We start from the raw sequence: 19,718 nt of genomic DNA, 5'->3' as shown, positions 1-19,718 counted from the left end.
GGTGGTGGCGGCGGGGGACATCCCACCAGTGGCAGCGGCGGTGGCGGCGGTGGCGGCAGCAGGAGGGATCCTGGAGCTGGGGAAGGCAGGGGCCCGCCAGGAGCTCCTGGGGGCAAGGGAGGTCCTCCGGGGACGGCGGCACAGGTGGCCCTCTGGGAGAGAAGGAGGGGAGGGACTGGTCACACGGCGGGGGGACACCACCATCTGAACCCCAAGGCTGCCCCCAGGCAGCACGCTCATCTGGTGACCACCGTCCTGACCCACAGCAGAGCCTGAAGCGGCCGCTTCCTCAAGACTGGGCTGCTGGATGGCTCCAAGAGTCAGGCTGGGACACACCTCAAGGATGGCAGGCTCTTATGGGGAAAAAAAACGAATTTAACTGCACGGGGGGCACTCAAAAGCTGGGCACTCTCGACAGAGGCACGATGCAGCTGGAGAGGCGAAATCATCCCGTCCCCAGAGGCTTGGATGCTCTCCCAGCCGGAGGCTTTCTCAGCCCCCCAACAGCTCGGCCTCCAGAATTTGCCCCGGGTGTTTGCAGTTTGCTGCAACGAGAGGGGATTCGGGATTTGACCATAAATGGGAAGGAGGCTTGGGCTCTCACCCGGCTCATCTCGTGGAGCTGTGCCGTGAGATCGGCCACCTGCTGCTTGACCTGCTTGTGCTCAGTGGATTCCTTCTCCAGCTTCTCTTTCATCTTGTTCAACGTCTGCATCATTTCTTCCTTCTCCTGGGCCTTGGCATCGCACTCCCGTTCCTTCTTTTCCAGCTTCTGCTGGAGCTCGCTGTGCTCTGAAACAGCCCAGCAAAACAGCCCCATGAAATCACTTCTGGATTGCAAATACTCCCTTACCGCAAATAGCAGTGTGCAGGGGAATAAACCCTATGCTGCCCTGGAGAGAAGGAGCACGGTTAAGAAAAGGGAGTCTGCACCGTGTACTTAACACCCTGGCCAGGGTTTTCCACTGCACCGCGGACTTTGAGACGTGATGCCCAAGAAGGGATCCAGCAAAGGTGTCTCCAAGTCACAGATGGAGAAGTCCTGACCCTACTGGCAGCGCTGCTGAAACGTCCTGGGACGTCCAGGGTCATTATTTCACACACTGCACCTTTGAGAGCTGCAGCGTTTCGAGAGGCAAGAAGTCAGGTGTCTTGACCCAGTGGTGTATGCCCAACCCTGGGTATTTTGGGGCTACACACTGATCCTGGCTCTCTTACCCGACTTTAGTGCTTCACTGAACCAAAACCTGAGTGATTAAGGTCAAACACGTTGTATGAAAAAGGAGGGACATCAGGACTTAAATCCGTGCTCAGAGGCTTTGTTAGATGAAGACAATTTCCCTGCCAAGCCCAGATACGTCATTCCTGACCTCCTCATTTATTCCGATATATACAAATTAACCTACAAAACAGCAGCATTTGTCTTCTGATCAAGAAAAAGGAGGATGAATGTAATTGTAAAAACCAAACCCTTGTTTTTTCATAGTTTCTATTTTTTTTAAATCTAACAACAGCACATTTTTGTGGAAAATCAGATCTCCTTCTCCCCTAAAGACCCCAAGAAAAAATTAATCTCTGCTTCAGCCATTTCCATTGTAAGCCCTATGGCAAGGTATAATCTCAGCCAGTGAACAAAGTCCACGGAGAGTCCATCCAGTTAAAGTGTATATATACATTATCAGTTTAGCTTATTGTACATGCTAAGTTTAAAACTAATGTCTTGTATCTTTTTTATCATTCACCTTTTCGCATTTTTTCCGCTTGCTCTTTCCACTGCTTAACTTCATTTTCATTGACTAACCTAAAAGAAAAAAAAACAAGCAGTGTTACGAAACTATCTCAATACTGTGAGCAAGCAAACATCATCAGCAACAAGCAGGACTGAGCGAGACTGTAAAGTGAGATCCGTGGCTGTTTGTCCAGGTGCAGTTCCCAAACTGGTATTTCTAACACCTCCCCTCTGCCTCCCCACAACTCCCACCAGCCAGCTTTTGCACGCTAAGATGCACTGCCGTCTCAACAGCTCTGGGGTCCTGGCCAACCGAGGAGCAGAAACTTCACTGTGCAAGCAGTAAGTGATGAATAAGTTACAGTCAAGGGAAACGGTTCACCGACAGTGCGGAGGTTGAGTTTAATTCACTTGCACAACTCATCGAATGGGTCCAAACAATCCAAATCTGCCAGCGATAACCCCCAAACCTCCTCGCCTACCCCCTGTCGCAAGCAGCCCTGAGCAGGAGGCGGCGAAGCCACGTCAGCCCATTTTGGCACCGCTCAGCAGCGGGCGACAGGGAGGGAGGACGAGCACTTACATTCGGACGACGTTTTTAATGTTGAAGTTTTCCAGGGGGGTGGCGTCGGGGTCCTGCCCCTTGTCACTCTGTATGACGATCTGCTGTACAATCCTGTCGAGCAATAGCCAGTACTGGACAGTGTTGCCGCTTCTTTTATCTGAACGGGAAGAGGGAGAGAGACTGAGAGACTGAATAGTCCCCCGGCATGTGCCACCCCGCAGTAGGTGCAGAGAGGAAAAATCTACATAGGAACGGGGAAGAAGGACAGAGAGGCCACAGCCTGCTCAGGTGCCCTTTGAGAAGCCCACGGGAGGTTTGGGCTGCCCGTTATCCGGACGCGCCGTGCGAGCCCTGGGGAGGGACAGGCAGGGCCATGCAGACCCCGCTGCATGGAGTCTGCAGAGAGCCCGTCCAGTTGGAGCGCAGCCTCCCTCCAGCTCCCGGCGCAGAGGGGAGAGGACCTCCCTGTTGCCCTCAGGGAACGGATCTGGGCTACAAAGCCCCAGGTGGCTGCTGGTTTCTTCTGCCCACCCCGGCAGAGTGATGCGCCTCTACTCACAAGGCATTTGGAGGCAGTGGTGGAGGATAGACATAAAGTGCGGGTACGCTTCCGTGTGAGTCAGCCTCTTCCTCGTCAGCTCAAACATCTGAGTTGCACTTTTGGTGTCTATGTGAACCTGTGGAAAAGAGCGCAGCGAGGTCAAGCCACCAAAGCGATGGCTTCTGGGGGTTTTCAGCAGCTTCCCCAAACCAGGGCCATAAGCCCAAGGAAATGAGTTGAGCCCAGTCCAGCTCAGAGCCAGAGCGAAACAGGGGACGTGAGACATCAGCAGTAAGAGGACCCTTTAGAGAAGGACCTGCCCCAGGGTCTCCCTCTCTGGGCACTTTCTGCACTGATGAGGAATCTCCTCTAGTGAAGCACCTCTGCGCAGCAAAGCGGTGTCGTTACAGCCTGCCCCCAGGACGAGCCAGGGCACAGGGAGGACAGACACCCTGAGTGCCTGCTCTAGCGTCCAAAGCGACGCAGACCCTGACTAGATCAGCCATGGAGCGAGGAAGAAACACCAGGTTAGGCAGCCGTTACAGGCACCAAAACCAGCTCTAGCTCCTTTCCTCTGCCACCTGAACGCGGCCAGGTCAGGCAGCCCTGTAGAGACAACCTGACGGCTCATAGCCCTTCTACGGAGATGCCACAGTAGATGATCTGAATATGGTCCCTGACTTTCTCAGGGCTGAACTCCAAACCCTGCGAGCCATCCCCTCTGCCTGAGAGCATGTGCTGACAGGCAAACAACCCCAAACGCAATCAGGTGAGCAATATAGCCCAGAGAATAGCAAATAGCACTGATGCAGTCAGGGGAGAAGAGGGATGAAATGGCTGGAGTGCTGCTGGATGGTGCTGGGACAGAGCAGGTGAACAGGAGACAGATCTCCAACCACCAAATTTTATCCAAACGACCATACTTTGTCCCTGTCCACACGGGTGCTTTTAAAAGGAAACCTGACATCACGTACCAGTATCTACATCAATAATGTTCATACTCACCAGTTCAAATCTTTTGGCAAATTCCAGTTCATCTTCATTTCTAAGCATTTCAAAAAAATCTAAATGCCTGAGGAAAAAGAAAAAAGACTGTTTAAACAGATATGAATACTACAATGAATAAACTGCAGGCAGCCAATCTGGAGCAACTTCCAAAGCAGTCAGCTAGCAGACAACAGTCTAGAGAAAAACAGGACTTGAAACACCAGCAGCATCTACGGTCTAGAGCTCCAAGAGCTCCACATGTTCAACTTCATCCTAGCGGGCTTGAGAAACCAGCTCAGAAACACAGAGGGCAAAGTAATTACAGCCTCTCCAAGGAGTCTTTTGGGAAAAGGATAGCACTAGGAGGAGGAGCACTGACAGAAGTCTTCCAGGCCTGTGATAGACACCCTTCCTGGTTCAGCCACGCGTTAGAGTGCAGTGAATAGAGCTGATGGGTCAATGTGCACACTGGCCCTTGGCAATGAGCAAGGTGCCCCCAGGATATCTAATCAGGGCAGGTGTCAAAGCAAGTCGATTGCTCCTGTTCCCACTGCAGTAGGTGGGGATTTGGCAGGCTTCTTCCCCCCCTCTTTGGCTACAAAAAGGAATTTCCTCAAGAGGAGCCAGATCTTCAGTCTAGACCCACCAAGTCCAAAACCCAGAAAGCAAGGACGTAAGGAAAGGGCAAGTAACCAGGGGACTGTTGGTTACTACTCACCGGTCTAGGGTTGAATTTTCATGCTCTCTTAGTTTATCAATGACGGGCTGGATTCCCAGCATGAGAAATTCATATCTCAGATGGAGTCTGAAGTCCAGGCTTTCCTGGAAAGGACAGTTGTGGAGTCAACATAGCAAGATGCTTTTCCTCTAAAACCGTATTAAAAAAAAAAAACAACAACAAGCAAAACAGCACCCTCTCCAAAGAGCCCCGCAGCTCACCACGCCTGCCCCCTGGCTCAGCACGGCGTTAATGAAGGACATGATTGCTGTCTTGAGGTTCACCTCGTCCCGATACCGCCCCGTGCTCTTGTCCAAGTCATTGATCAGCGTCTGCCAAATACACGACATAAGTTAATAGGCTGAAACTCCCAACGCACGCTCCCCAAAACAGCCCCTCTACGCTGCACAAAACACCAGCTTCCACGTACATTAACAGCTCCTCGTAGTGCCCCTACAGCCCCCATAGCGACCCACTTGTGAGGTTTTGCGGCTGGACAAACTGCGGCAAGCTGTAACACTGCCCATGTCAACACCTCCATCTGCTAACACCGAGCTGCTACATCAGCCCATCCGGATGTACTGCAGCCTTGCAGACCTGCAATCCTAGGGATCCTGCAAAACCGAGCCTTGCTCTGGGGATGGGGGGTCTTACAGAACTGTTTCCTCATTTTTTTCTCAGCCATGGCTCACATCAGATACGGTATCAGAGTATCACAACTGCAAATGGCCGAAACAAATCATTCATAAGCTGCATTTAAATATCCAGGAAGAGGAAGGCATAAAAATGGCAATTTGAGCTTTCCAGGGAGGCCCCAAGTAGAGGATCACCCAGCGCCGGGGGAGGATTCACCCAGAAACAGAGCGAGGGGTGAGCTGAGACCCACCTACCTGAAACCGAGTCCGCTCGCTGGCGTATTTCTGGTAGTGCAGCATAGCCTCCAGTACCTTTTTGTGACCCCCGGGAACCAGGCACACAGCGCCCATGATTTCCAGCACTGCCACCTTTGTCTTAATATTCTCCGTGCTCAGACTCTGAGCAATTACATTAATACTCTCCGAGTGGGCCAGGACATGAGCCCGGCCCAGGGAGTTGTTCATTAGTGCTTTTATACATCCAATGAGCGAGGTATGTATTCGAGACTCTGCTGTCTCATAGTCCATGCTTTTGAGGAAGTTCAGAATACACGATAAGCCATCCAGGTCGATGAATCGGGTTACAAACCTGTCAGAAAGAGGAGAAATTTGCTTTAAAACCAAATGCTAAGGCCCCCTCTATCCACAAACAGGGCTGACCTGATTATTCTGGTAGAGCTAGAACTGTCTTATGTACTTTTTCCTGCCGTGGACTTTGGATAGCAAAAGACCTTCACGGCTCCTAGGGCTCAGAGCACAGGGACGGGAGAGTGGAAATATCTATCCATTTATTCGGTGCCCATTTCTGCAGCATAGGCATCCACACACCATCTGCACACAGGCTGTCTAGAGATAGGACACTTGGAAAAGGAGCAGCTAACTCGGCTAACTCATCCCATCAGCAAAGCCCCGGGGCAGAGGATGGAGTCTGCCACGATGCAGCAATGCTACTGCAAAACCTTCCCAGTCCCCAACTTGAGTCTTAAATCACACTCATTTGGGATCAGTTCTGCATCAGACCGCCTGCTAGCCTTTCTGCCTCCCGTTACCTTTCCCTGCCTCACCACCCACATCTTTCTTCTCTTCTGTTATGCACATCTTGCAATTTTTTAAGTAGGGTTTTCAGATTTTTATGATGACTTATAATGCTGCTTAATGGAAAGCAGACAGCCAAAGCATGACAGTGCCCATTGCAGATTCAACAGACCGTGCAGATGTAACACACTCTCCTTCACTGCATGCTGTTCACGCATTTTAGGATCTCCCTGCCTGATACCACTCAAGCTGGGTGTACTCTCTTTTAGCAAAAGGCACTGGCTCAGGAAGCCAAGGAGCCAAGAATATCCCAGCACTGGGATGATTTTAATTTACAACAACGAAGGCTGATGCATAGCAACAGAGGGGGTAACTGCAGTCTCAGTAAAAACTGGTTTATGTAATTTCTAAGTGTGCTCTTATTCCAGCCGAATTGAATAGTAAATTTGATGTTTATTTCCTCGGGAGCAAAAGCAGGTCCAACAGGTAACATTTTCTATAGAGCCTGCATCCCACTGACTTCCAGGGAGACAGAGACTCCCAAACCACATCAGGATTTTGGAAAGTTTTACTGCAAACTACTGCCGCGGCTGGGTACTACCGCTGCTCCGAAGGTACGGCTGGGAGCGGCGTGCCCAAGGCGCTGGGTTTCGTGGGAACTGGGTGCTCACCCTTGACCTTGGGAATTTCTTACAAAGTGCCACCGCCAAAACCATCACAAAAGGGAAACGTTTTCATCTGCAAACACTAGCTGTTTCTTCCATAACCAGAACAGGTCATGCATTTTTAATGGAACATTTTCCCATCAGAAAATGTCAACTTGAAACATCTTAAAGATTTTGCAGACACACACATGCAGACTCCAAAGAAACGCTAGGAAAAAATAAAGGCATTTAGAAAGAGTCCCACCCTTTCTTTGTCCTCCCCATCAAAACCTCCTAGCAGCACTTTGTGCATTTCACAAAAGCCTGAAGATTTATATGATTTTATTCCATTAAAAATGCAAAAGAAGTTGAAGTCAAAACAAAGGGTTTGGTTGACCAACAAAGATTGAATTTTGGGGAAAAATTCAATGTGGAAGGAATTTTTACATTTTGTTCCAATTAGAATAAAAGCAAATTTGAAAAAAATAAAAAAAAAGTTGCCTGATTTCCCTGAACAGATGTGAAGCTCCTGATGGTTCTCATCTATTAAAAAGACAGAGGAAAAGGAAAAAAAACAAGAAGAGACAAAAGCTGAATCAAAGCTGCGAGTGCCATTCCAGGGTCCTCGCCTCCTAACTTCCCTCCTCATCCTCAGCAGGCCTCATCCTCCTCATTTATGTTTCTATTTTAAAAACCCCTTTGTCAGAGAGCACAAATCGAAAGCCACGACAACAGCAATAAAGCAAGGAAACGGAAGAGATTTGCCTCATTGGTTTCGTCCTCAGTGCAGTCTTCAAACTTTCTATTGTTTTATTTCTCTCCTCCTCGTCTTCTTTTTCCAAAGCAATCAGCGATTTCCTCTGCAAATGGAGAAAGGCAAATTAGAGAGACAAGGCTTCCCTGCAAAGCAAATGCACAGGCAGGAGAGGAAAGGCAATGCTGGGTTTGCTACTGGGAACCAAAGAGTACATTCAGCAGGTACCACCACAGTCAGGATGGGGGTGAGGCAAAAAAACACAGGAGGTTAGGGGAAACTGAAAGAAAAATGCTGTTTTATTTGCTGCGTGATGCATGAATGGGGATTTTGAGCTTCCCTCGGCAACTGGGACCTTAAGCCAACTCTTAAAAATTGAAAGCTGAGATCTTTGTTCAAATCGCAGGGCGCCAGGAAATGGGGCACTAAGGAAAAACACCCAATATCCTGCAGTCTGCACGGAGACCACCTGAACTGGTGACAGCAGGGATGAATGCACCGGTGTAACCAGGCACAAGGAGAACTCACCAGCACACGTGAAATTAAGCCTCTCCCTCTCTTTCACACATTACCGTCAGCCGCAAGCTAATATACATTAATGCATTATACAGCAGCGATAGCCTGAACCACATCAGCTCCGTGCTGCTAAAACAGCGTTGCTTATCAGCTTGTTCCTTCCCCGGACACCTAGATTTTGTTCCAAAACAGCAGGAAACGCGCATCGGCGAGATCCCGAGCAGCGGCAAACAATAAAACCAGGTGGCGTTTCTTTTGCGCGGGTCCTTTCTCTGATTATTGTTGCTTCTGCCTAAGCGACGTGCCGGTCGGCGATGCAAACCGACAGCTGTCACTGTAGCGGCACCGGGGAGGATGCTGCCCTGCAGACACGTTTCACAAATGACATCCCCCCCTGCATGCAAGCCACGCGCTCTAAAAATCACCCCGAATTTAGGAGCGGAGCGGGAAGCGCACAGCTGGGGCGCTGGGCACACACACTTGGAAGACTTAATGCAGGATTTCCTACTGCGGTTACAGCGGCCCGAATAGCTGGTGGTGCTGGGGACAGATTCCCCTCAATTTCACCCGCAAAATGATGAACACGCTAAATAGCCATGCAATACCAGCACAGCAGGGAATGCTTGTATTGCACACCGGGAGACAGGGCTCAAATCACTGGATGGAAATGTGAGCCAGAACAGCCTGTGCCGTGACCCTGCGATGCAGAGCTTGCGCTGGTGGACTAGCGGACGCGCTCCGAGGGCAAACCTGCCCATGCCACGTCCCTGCGGCACAACGGAAACGCCGGGTGCTTGAATGATAAAACGGGATGGACGGGGCAGTGGATGCTGCCAGTGTTACCAGTGGAGAAGGGATATGGCTTGCTCTCTTCTCCCCAGGATTGGGTGAGGCCAACTCATCACTTCAGCAAGCCCTGACAACCAGCTCCACTGCACCGGGACAAACGTGAGAGCTGGATCACCACCTCGAGAGGACAGATTTAGCATTGTCCTGGAAGTGATTAGTAGGTTCCAGAGTTAACGCCCCACAGGCAGGAATGGAGTCATCCCAGACTGCCGATCTGCAGCTCATCCAGAGGAGCCTGGGATGGAGGATGCTCACGACTATCCTCCCCCAACCACGGGGCTCAGAGAAACGAAAGGGAAAGCCTGCAACGCAGGAGAGGAACAGCAGAGCTCGTGGGGGCCAGGATGTAAATCCTGGCATATCCCCTATAACCCACAATGCTCCAGGAAACAAACTACATAAAAAGAAGAGGTAAATAAACACATCACGGTATCCCACAATAAACTGCCTGGCTGAAGCCTGCTTCCCTGCGCAGGTTCCTCGGATACCGGGGAGCTCTTACGAGCACCAAAAACCTCCGTGCGTTTTCAGAGGACGTTCCCAGGGCTGGAGCAGCTGCAAAGCTGCACCAGGTGGCTGCAGCAACGCCCCGGCTGCTTTTTGCAGCATCCGACGGCGGCGATGCCATCGGCAGCGCCCGGAGGCGGCCGGAGGAAGCCCCGCTGACACCAGCAGCCCCAAGGGCAGCTAGCCAAGGGCAGAGGTGAAGCCAAAAAAGGGGGAAAAGGCCAGGTCCAGCGCTTCAGGGTCCCAGCGCATGCGAAGAGCTGCGCTGACCCCTGCATTTAACTGCGCTGCTCTTTGGCAGCATGTCAGGGCGGCCAGGAGATCAAAGCCAACCTCCAGGCGCTCGACGAGCTTTGATCACAGGCTCTGCTCCAGCTCTCGGCTTCCTCCGTTCCGGCCTTCCAGGACAGGAACGGCACGCTCCCTCCTCACTCACAGCCCCCATCTCCTCCTCCTCGCCTCGATCCCAGGCTCTCACCCATGTCCCACCTTCCCGTCCCCTGCCTACGGCTGTCCCAGGCTCCGTGACAGCTCCTGTTGACCTCAGGGCCAAAACACTGCTCCAGGCCAAATGCCGAGCGCGAAGATTCCTGTCCTTCTCCGAAGGCAAATGGAGGAGGGGACCACGTGATTAGCTGTGTCCTTCTGGATAGTCCAGGCACTTTTCTAATGTACGACAGCATTTAGGGTTGGGGACATGCAGGTGCTCCAAAAAAACCTCTGATATTGGAAAAGAGAGAGAAAGGGGGAAAAAATGTATGACTTCAACAAAGCCAAGCAGCCCATAGCTTGAAAAGCACCTATTAAACCAAAGCAGCAGGGTCTCCACGTAGTCTTGTTTGAGCCGCGTTCACTTCTGCAGCGTGCCACTTCTTGGGCTACGGATCACAGCACTATATTCGTCTTGCCCAGCACAACGACAACAAGAAAGCGTTTCATAAAAATACACCTAAACACGCATGCAGGTCAGCGGGGTGCGCTGGAGCCACGGCAGACTGCAAGGTCTGCGGTCCTTGAAGAGCGGACAACGCACAGAGTCGTTTATTTGCCACGGCCGCACGACGCAGAAGGGTATCGCGGTAACAAGGCGTTAGCAGGGATCCAACTTCCGTTGCGGCAATAGCTATTGAAAAAGCACGCGGGCTATCGGCTTCAAAGCAATCGCAGGCGCTTGGTATCTAACTGTCATTTAGCCATCTAACAGGTTCCCTAAAAACCAGCCTGATGGCTTTACACTGAAAATCACTGTTTGCCATTAGTCTAGCAGGCTCGCAGCTTGGGGTGAGAAGAAAGGCCCACGTGCCTTCAAGCATTTTTTCCTTTTCCCAGCTGCATCTGTTGGCCTAATGAAAGATATTACCTCTCCCGACATTTCTGCTCGCTTAAGTCAGTGGTGGCTGAATTGCTGGGACAAACTGCGAAGTATTGCAGGCACCTTCAGCGCGCAGTAAGTGTTTAGAGGTCTGCAAATTGGAAAGACTGAAAACTACTGAGTGACACTATTGTGGCTACAGCATGACGGTTTTCACAAGCATCAAGCCATGCTAGAAATACTTACAGCAGCCATTGAATTCAGCTGATCAATATAAAACTCCGGCCAGCTGGTGGCTCCTTTATTTTCTTCCTGGTCCTGGAGGGGGGGGGAAAAAGCAAAACAAAGAAAGCAGATTAGAAGAAATAGCATTAACGTCCCCTGCCGTTCACAAACCACCACCTAGGAAGACCCCACTTGCTGTTGCATTTATGTCAACATAAGCTCGATTTTCTGCATTCTGAACTCACCACCGGCTGCTCCAGATATGGGAACACTGTCTGATTTATTGAACTAATATATTTTATATACCATATACGTTCTACCATCTGCTTGCAGCTAAACTCTGTCTCAATTATGCTGCACCAGGTCTTGTAGCTATCGGTTTTGGAGAAACAACACTGATATTTTACATACAGATTCTTCTTGCACTGACTTTGCAGTGCCCTTACGTGTTTGGCTGCATAGCCTCGAAGAATGTGCTTTGGGAGAAAAAAATGTCTGTTACAAGCAATGAAGACTGAATAAATGTGACATGAACTAGGCCCTACTCTTGGAGCAGGCCCATGACTTAACAACATCCTAAGAAAGTCCCTAGACATAACAGACAAATCCTCTGGGGTTTTCATTAATATTATATTTAGTAGGAAGGAATATGCACATGGTAATATCCTGCGTTAAAGGAGGTCTCCCTTTGGGTTCATTATCTATGGGACCAAAGGATGCAGAGCCTCATTTGGTCATCCTGGGTCTGCAATACTCTGCTGCTGGTGGGACTCACGAGGGGTTCCAGGTTCTACCACGTTCTTGCAGGACATGACCAAAAGACCTTTGAGGACCTTGAAAAAAGAGTAAGCTCCTGTCAGTGCCTTGCACTGGAAATGCATGAGGAAGGATGCAAGAGCTGCACACACATTTGGAAACACCGTCCTTGTACAACCTCCCTGTTACCGCTATTAGAGAAGATCTCAACCCATGGCTGAAAGCTCACTGAGCCTTTCCTCTACGGACACGAACAAGGATATTCCTCAAAGGAAGAAAGGTCTCTCTGTCCTGGAAACGGAGAGGGTGCAGCTATTCCCTCCAGGCCCTGGCTGCGGTTTCAGCGGATGAGGTGCTGCCCCTGGGGCACCCTCCCCTCCTTGCTCGGCGCTGGGCTGCCAGACCGAGCCCCGCTCGGATAAATAATGCTGCATGTCCCCAGGGACTGCGTAGAGCAAGTGGGCAGATCTTAGGGGAATATAACTAACTTATTCACTCTCAAGCTCAAACCTATTTCTGTGCTTCAAGACCGACCCTTCTCCCCCACTGTATTTTCCCTCTCTGGCTGAGCTATTTATACCCAAGTGAGAAAATGCATTCACACTGGAAATGTCAACCCAAAGGTCTAGGCTGGAGAATCAACTGATTTTACACAAAATACAGGCACTGAACAGCAACGTTCATTTGGAGAGAGGCTTTTCAGAGGATCCAGGCTGCACCACGATTTTCCGGAGCAGGCATCTAGGCCCACAACGTGACAGTATAGATGGATTTGACCCTGCTGTCCAGAAGCTTGTGGCCTGGGGGCAGCTGAAGTGGCAACAAGCTTTCTGTAGGAATAACTCATCTTCTCTCATTAACCATCTTCAAAATTCACAGCACAATTTGCTGCGCAGCATTGCCCTGATTCCCCAAAACCTCGGGAAAGGAGGATGCTTAGCACTTCCCAGACACTTACCTTGCCAGACATAGATCTTATGAGACTAGGAAAATCAGCAGCACGAGGGCAGCCTGGACTGCAGACTTTACTTAGATCTGGATGGAAGATCATCACCACCCCCACCCAAAAAAGGCTGAGCTTGTTAGATACAGAGGGATGTCAGGGTTTAGAGCAGAGATGCCAACCTCCCCCAGCCCTCTTAACCAGCACTGGGGCTGTCAGATAGAAAACAAATCTGGTTCAACTTGAACCACTAGAAGCAACACCTCCCTAACTTTAAGGCAGAGCTTGAGATATTTGAAAATGTTATTCTACTTTGCAATTGCCTGCAAAGGCAGGAGACGGACAGCCTACTCTTCTGCTCCCACATCCATGTGTATGGATGACTACCAACAGTCCAGCTGACTTCAGCAATTCAAGGGACTAGAGTCCAAAACACGTGTTGTGGTTCAAGAGGTGTAAATGGGAAGTGTTCGTGCATCCAAACTCCGTAGTCTACAGCTTGCAGAGAAGAGAAAATGGAGCCAGTGATAACAGTAAATGCATTTTCCTCCCATCGATGTGCACAAACCTTTCAAAAGCAGCTAATCATACACAACCAAACACCACTCTCCCTCTCACAGCAATGGAAACCTCCTTCAGGCTATGCCTTCCAGAGCATCCGAGAACTCACTCTGGTTTTTTTCTGTTTGTCTTTTTTTTTAGGCAATTTGGCTCTCATCACGCACAAAGCCCTTGGCTAGCATCGCTTCTACCCTGCAGTGCTGAATTGCCACATCATCTTCTCTATAAAGGCTGCCTAGGCAAATCTCTGTTTGGGTCATAAGCTCTTCTAGCAACTTCCAACTTCTGCAGGTCGGTGCTTATCAACCAACAGGCCAAACACCATTGCTATATCACCCCTGCACCACTGACATGCAATATATTGGCTCTAGCTGCCCCTGCAAGACTGCAGTGTCACCCCCTCTGAGGTTTTTCCAGTAGGACGCCTACACAATTTCCCTGTGAGCAACACAGCCTTTCCCCGTGGACCTAATCCTTCCTTCTGTGTGGCTCTGGGATGGGGAGAAGGGAAGTTCACAAGGAGCAAGGGATCCAGCGCCCGGTCAGGCGTCTCCTGAACATGCAGTGGGCCAAGATAAGCTATCTGTCCATCCTCGCAGCTATCTGCAGCCATGCAGAGCCGCCTTCCGCTCTTCCTGATGGATGTGATCTGGCCTGGCAGTAACTAGATCGCGCCAGGCAAGCTCTTCGTGCTGGTTGCACATGCTGGCGGTAAGGAAATTCTCCCCTCGGAAAGGCTGCCCACTGATAGACACACATCCGCAAGCCTCAGATTCTTTTTTTTTTTTTTTATCTTCTGTAAATCTGGTCAAGTTTAAAGCAAATGAAATAACTTTCCCGAGCAAGAACACTGTATTTAGACCTCCCTGCCCTCTGCTTTATTAGTTTGGGCTGTTCTCCCTTCCTTCTCCCGCCAAGAACCAAAGTTTTGAATGAAACACTTGATTCACCTTCTCTCGACATTTTTTTACCCAAATGGGAATAAATAGAGCACGAGAATTTTTCGGAGATGTTAGAACAACAACAAAAAATGTGTCCTACCCATGCTAGTGCCAAACCTAATAAACCTCAAGGAGGTCCCACCGCCTGCCTCTGTACAGCTGGGAGAGCTGTTAATATTCATGCTCTACCAATAAGTTTATCCTGGCTCCGAAAGACCAGAAATACCCCAAAACACGTGTCGCCAGTCACTGCAGCTCACAGCTATTGACTCCTAGGGAGAGAAAGCAGCCGCGGTCTGCAGAGACCAGGGTAAAACCAGCACAGCGCAGCCTCCTGCCCATCTCCGTGGAAGAGAGAACCAGCCTCACCTTGTCCAAACGCTGCTTAGCAAAGCAGAAATGCTCATCTGCCTGCTGGGTTTGTAGCACCGTGTTCGAAGGGAAGAGAGAAGTATGCAGAGCACAGCTTTGGACGCGGTTTTGCAGAGCGGTGGTGGTAACGAGGACCCATTTTCTGTTTGTGTAGCGCAAGCAGATTACAAGGGGTGGAGGGACCACAGGCTGAGGAAGGGGTGCCACGGGGCACCGAAAACACTTGCAAGTCCGTAGGGAGAGCTATTCGCCCAGGGATCCACACCTCTGGAGTCCTGGTCCAACTACCATGTTGCCTCTGACATTTTTCCAGGCAGGAAAAATAGGTTGCGTTGGCTTCCCTCCGCTTTCCCCTCTTCCCAAAACTCCCCTTGAGTGAAGGCAAGAAGATGGAGGGTCAGAGGTGGGGACCCAAGACCTCTTGTGGGAGACAGCCGGCCTTGGCAAACAGCCTCAATGAAGTAATCATCTCTAAATAATCCCTGGGTCCTCCAGGCGGCCAATCCCCGCTACATTTTTGGCCACGTTCGTGACTGCACAGCTAGGACAGTCATCTGCCAAAATCCAGTTTGGCTGCCTGAAATGATCTCTGCAGGAACGCAGAGGTTCCCACAACAGTCGGGGAAACCTAACACCTTACGCGGGAGCCCGGGAGCTTTGCTCGGTGCCACGGGGCGCTGGGAACAGCCGTGCTGCCCGGGCAGATGAGCCGGGAAAAGCCATGCTGCCATGGGGAGAGGGGCTGCCAGCATCCACGGGCTGAGAGCTGCAAGCACAGCAACCTCCCGTTGCCACTGTCACTGTGAGCACCGCACATACCCTCTTGGCTCCTGGCCTTTAGCCCCATGGGCAGCCCGATTCGGTGGCTGTGACGGGGATGCTCCCCGGCAAAGCCGGCTGCCAGCACTCGGCACATCGGTTGTCAGCCGTCATCTCTGGCCAGGCCACCTGGACATCTAAGGACTGTGCAAAAACATGTCCTGACGCTGGCTCTGAGCAAACGGGAGCCCACACCGACTCACTGAGCTGCAGGGGCGTTTACGGTCAGCCCGGTGGCACCATCAAGACGAACAGTCCTACAGAGGTTGCTTCATAGGGAGCAAGAACGAAACGGGTGGTTCCGCAAATTGCTAAATGTCTTTCTTTCTTTCCCAAGAACGCAGCACTTCCAGCAAGAACTGAACCCACCAAGGAAAAGGTATGGCCTGCTATAAAACAAAATCACTGTCTAACCACTAAGAAAACACCTTGCAATCCCAGGGAGCCAGCGTGCTTTTTGTGGCTAGCTGTCTGGTCGCTCAGAGCTTCCCACCACAGGATTTTGCAAAGAAACACCTGCTATGCCAGCAGTAAACCCGGTAATAAGCGTGTCCGCTCTCACACGCAGCCTGCGGAAAGACATTCAGGTTGTCGGAAAGACGTCGTAATCCTGCCTCGCACTCTGCAGCTGCTCAGAGTCACAGAAAAAGTGTTTGGGGGCTGAGGAGCCACTGCTCAAAAACCAGGGGTGTAATTTATATTTATGAGTCTAATGGAAAGGCACAAATCATATAGCAACCGCTCACAGGGCTGCTTGTCCCGAAAAGACTAGGAAACGTGAACCAAAATATTTTGCAAACTATTTGTTATCCCGGGAAACACAAACCATTTCTGCAGCTGTTGTTTTAAGAGTCTTCAGTTTAGCCCAGGTAGGATCCTAAGTGTCACCGAGAGCGAGGCCGGGAGCAGGATCAGGGCGAACTGCAAACGGCTGACCACAGCTATGATGCCGCGCTGGCCGAGCATCGGACGCAGGCTAATTTTGCAGAGCGTTGTTGGCATTTTCTTCCTGCACTGAAGGGCAGTTTCTCCGTGCTGTCCTGTGCCACCCCTCTTCTGTGTCACCTACCCATCGTGCTGGGTGACAACTGAGGTGGCTCGCAGAGACGCACGGCTCCTTGCGTATGCCCCGAATGACGGAGCCCTCAATGCCAAGTGTCCAGGCAGTTGGGCAGGACACCCAAACCCGTTAGCATGTGCAAAAGCAATCCAACTTACTATTCAAAAGGAGAAGTAAAATCTTGCGTACGAGTGTGACTGCCAGAGTGCGGCCGGCCAAAATCCCACCCAGCTTAGCAGCCCTGACGCAGCTGCTACCAGATGCTCGGGGTGAGTGTGCTCGCACCCCTCCGCTGGTACGTATCGCCAGATACAGCGTACCGTATATATGCACCACAAAGGCGGGACAGCACGTACGGACGGCAAAGGCGATTAAAAAGAAGGAAGTGGAAGCTGCAAGCCCCCAGGGTGCCAGCGCACATCTGCCAACCCATCCCGTCGGAGTGGTCCTGGGCTCTGCCGCAACGCAGATTTGCAGCATGGGAAAGCGCTGGACAAGGCCTGCAAAGGCTACGGACAAAGATTTTGTGAGTGCCATGAGATCCCCCCCAGCTGTTATCCCCTGTTAGAGGCTGCCCTGCGCACATGACCCTCGCCTCTCGCCGCGGTCCCGTTGTCCCGGGCCCCTTCCACCTCCTTCGTGCCCCTTCCACATTAACAGGGTCCCTCTGCCGCCCAACGGCAGTGAGCCATTACCCTCTGCTTGACCCATCTGCCAGCATCATCCGAGGAAATGGGAAGACATTAAAGAAGTGCAGTTCTTGGGGGCCGGGAGCATCCAGCCTCCTTGGGCCGTGTAACCCCATGACAGTGCCCGGAAAGGCTCTCCTCGCCTCCTGGAGACATCACTGGAGGTCTTCCCACCACCCCGGTATCATAACCACCTCTTACAGGGAGCGTCCTTCTCCAGCCAAGGCTCCCCGCAGTGATACCAAGCCCTGGGAAGGGTGAGGAGATCCCCCAGCTGCTTCCCACCGTGGGGCTCAGCACCAAGAGGTGAGCGGCTACGACCAGCAGCGAATGCCTCCTGCATCCCTCCCCTGTCCCCGGTTCCTGACCCGAGACCTACAGCGGGCTGGTGAGAAACGAGGTGGAAATGAAGTCGGGCAGGGCGGTCACTACAGCTGGGGCAGCTCGCCCTGCTGCACCTGGGGCTCGGCTCCCGCCGGGGCCGGGGCAGCGTCTGCCCCGTGTCGGAGAGCCTTCCGGCGCGGACACGCGGACACAAACACCTGCATCCCAGCGCGAGGTGGGGTGTTGCCGGGAGAGAGGGAACCGCTGTTTGTTTAGGCCTGAAAGGAAGCAGTGGAGCAAAAAAAAGGTCGCCGGAGGCGGGGCGGGGGGGCTGAACAACAAAATTGGCTAAACTGCTCATTTATAATTAACGTGCTGAATTATAAATATTTCCCTTTGCTCAGCTCCCTCGGGCTCTTGCATTTCCTCCCTCAAACCCCCAATTTAAAGAGCGGTCTCAATTAAGTGCGGCAGAACCTCATTAATTCACACGAGGGGCCGGGCAGCCTCCCTGGAAAGCAACTTCCTATGTAAAGGAGGGAGGCACAATAAAGCAGCCAAAGATCAGGGCAGCGGCTTCCTCCTCGGCCTCACTGTAGGTCGTTGCTGAGCAGTAATTATGGAGGCTAATGGTCTACAGCACACCGATAAGTGTCCTATAGCGGGTTTGGTAGCAATACAGAAATCCCCTAACAAAGAGCAGAGCCTGGAGGGAAGTGACTCATGAGCCTCCGCTCCGAACCAGGATGAGGGAGGAACCTCTCCGGCATCACTGAACGGGAGAGCCGAGCCGGCAGGAAGTTTTCCCAGCGCCCTGGCTGGGTTTCTGCGGCACGCCGTTCCTTGCCTGCCTTCAGCGAGCCAGGTCCTGGCTCCGGCTGCGCGGCACTTGGGATGAGCGAGGAGATGCTGGATGCACGGCCTTCGTGGGAAGCCTCTGGACGTGCCCTCAGCATGAGCCCGTCCCCAGGCGGGGCGTCGAGCCTCGAATTTGCGGCAGGAGCTGGGGAAGGGAGGGTTGTTTGCCAGCTCCTTCCCCTCCGCCCCTGGCCCTACAATAGGATCCTTTTCTGCTGGGCTGCTTAACGCAAGGGAAAAAATAGGCAACATGAATCACGCGGGTGCTAATTGTCCATGCCCACGCGGAGAGCAGAGGGAGGCAGAGAGGAAGTTTGGGGGAGAGAGCACGACTTTGCCGGCGACTGGGTCCATTGCGCACGCCAGCTTCCCCGAGCGCCGAGCGCATCATGGCAAGACGGCGGCACAAACATGCCCAGCTGGCCACACCGGAACTCGCCCAGCTCCCCGCAACTTGCTCCTTCGCTGGATCTTCTTCCCGAAGCAATCTAGCCGGGCTGAGTTCTTCACGAGCGCTTCCTAAGAGGGATGGAGCAAGGAGATTTGCAGGGCGCCCCTAAATTCATCAACAAAGAGTAAATGATGATTTAGGTCTTTGCTTTGTCTGGTCTTTTCTTCTCAAAAAACGCATAAGCGAGGGCTGATCTGAATCCAAGACTGACAGCCCGATGTCATGCTGCGGTTTACTACGAGCTACTATTTTAGAGGCAGTCACTAGCAGTGGATTACTGTAATTATACACTGCAAAGACCGATATCCCTTTTCATTTTGTAACATTTGCATCAAAATCACTCTCTGCGTTCCGGGAAACAGCCCCGATGAGCTGTCACACACCGTCTTTGTTGCACAAATCAGGAAACGCCAAAGCTATCCAGCCAGCGCCATTCCTTCTCTTCCCCTTCGCCCCCTTCATTTCCCACCCGCACACCCACGTTTTGCTTCCAGTGACCTGGCAAAAATAAAAACCGAATCGGCTCCGACCCAAGCGAGCCCCAGCGCCGCCGTGTCCTCTTTCCCCCCTCTCCCACCCCCTGCCCTCCGGCTGTCCGCTCGCTGCGTGCGCGGTACTGACGGATACCGCAGCCTGGCGGTTTCGCACCGCTGCGGAGGTCACGGGGAAGCGCTGCGGTGGCATAAGCCTGATTAACAAGCTCAGTCCCTTCCGTCGGCTTCGAGTGCCTCGGGGAAAGCAGCACCGAGGCAAGATGCCTCATTAACACCAGCTTTTCCAAGCAAAGGTCACCAATCCGCCAGCTCCGGCAGGCGCACCCCGGTTTGGTAGCGGGCTACGTAGCAGAGCAGACGCAAACTGGAGCTATCGCTTTTGCTGGAGGAATCCAGCCGTGATCCTGCCCTTTACGCCCATCATCACCCGGTA

At 52.0% G+C, this 19,718-nt stretch overlaps 1 protein-coding gene across 1 annotated transcript in view; it reads right to left on the bottom strand.

Annotated features, from left to right (window-relative positions):
• Positions 1–19,718, bottom strand: part of DAAM1 (dishevelled associated activator of morphogenesis 1) — a 74,947-nt gene that overhangs the window by 28,197 nt on the left and 27,032 nt on the right. The window contains 11 exon segments of the mRNA XM_026087294.1: positions 1–152; positions 605–792; positions 1,743–1,801; positions 2,313–2,451; positions 2,854–2,971; positions 3,841–3,907; positions 4,541–4,644; positions 4,762–4,872; positions 5,431–5,764; positions 7,620–7,714; positions 11,039–11,110. The exon segment at positions 1–152 is cut by the window's left edge and continues 1 nt beyond it. Coding sequence (XP_025943079.1) covers positions 1–152; positions 605–792; positions 1,743–1,801; positions 2,313–2,451; positions 2,854–2,971; positions 3,841–3,907; positions 4,541–4,644; positions 4,762–4,872; positions 5,431–5,764; positions 7,620–7,714; positions 11,039–11,110 — 1,439 coding nt within the window.

This window comes from Apteryx rowi, unplaced genomic scaffold (assembly GCF_003343035.1).
Source record: "Apteryx rowi isolate R43461 unplaced genomic scaffold, aptRow1 scaffold_710, whole genome shotgun sequence".
Lineage (NCBI taxonomy): Eukaryota > Metazoa > Chordata > Aves > Apterygiformes > Apterygidae > Apteryx > Apteryx rowi.
This window is presented reverse-complemented; position numbering and strand designations above follow the sequence as displayed.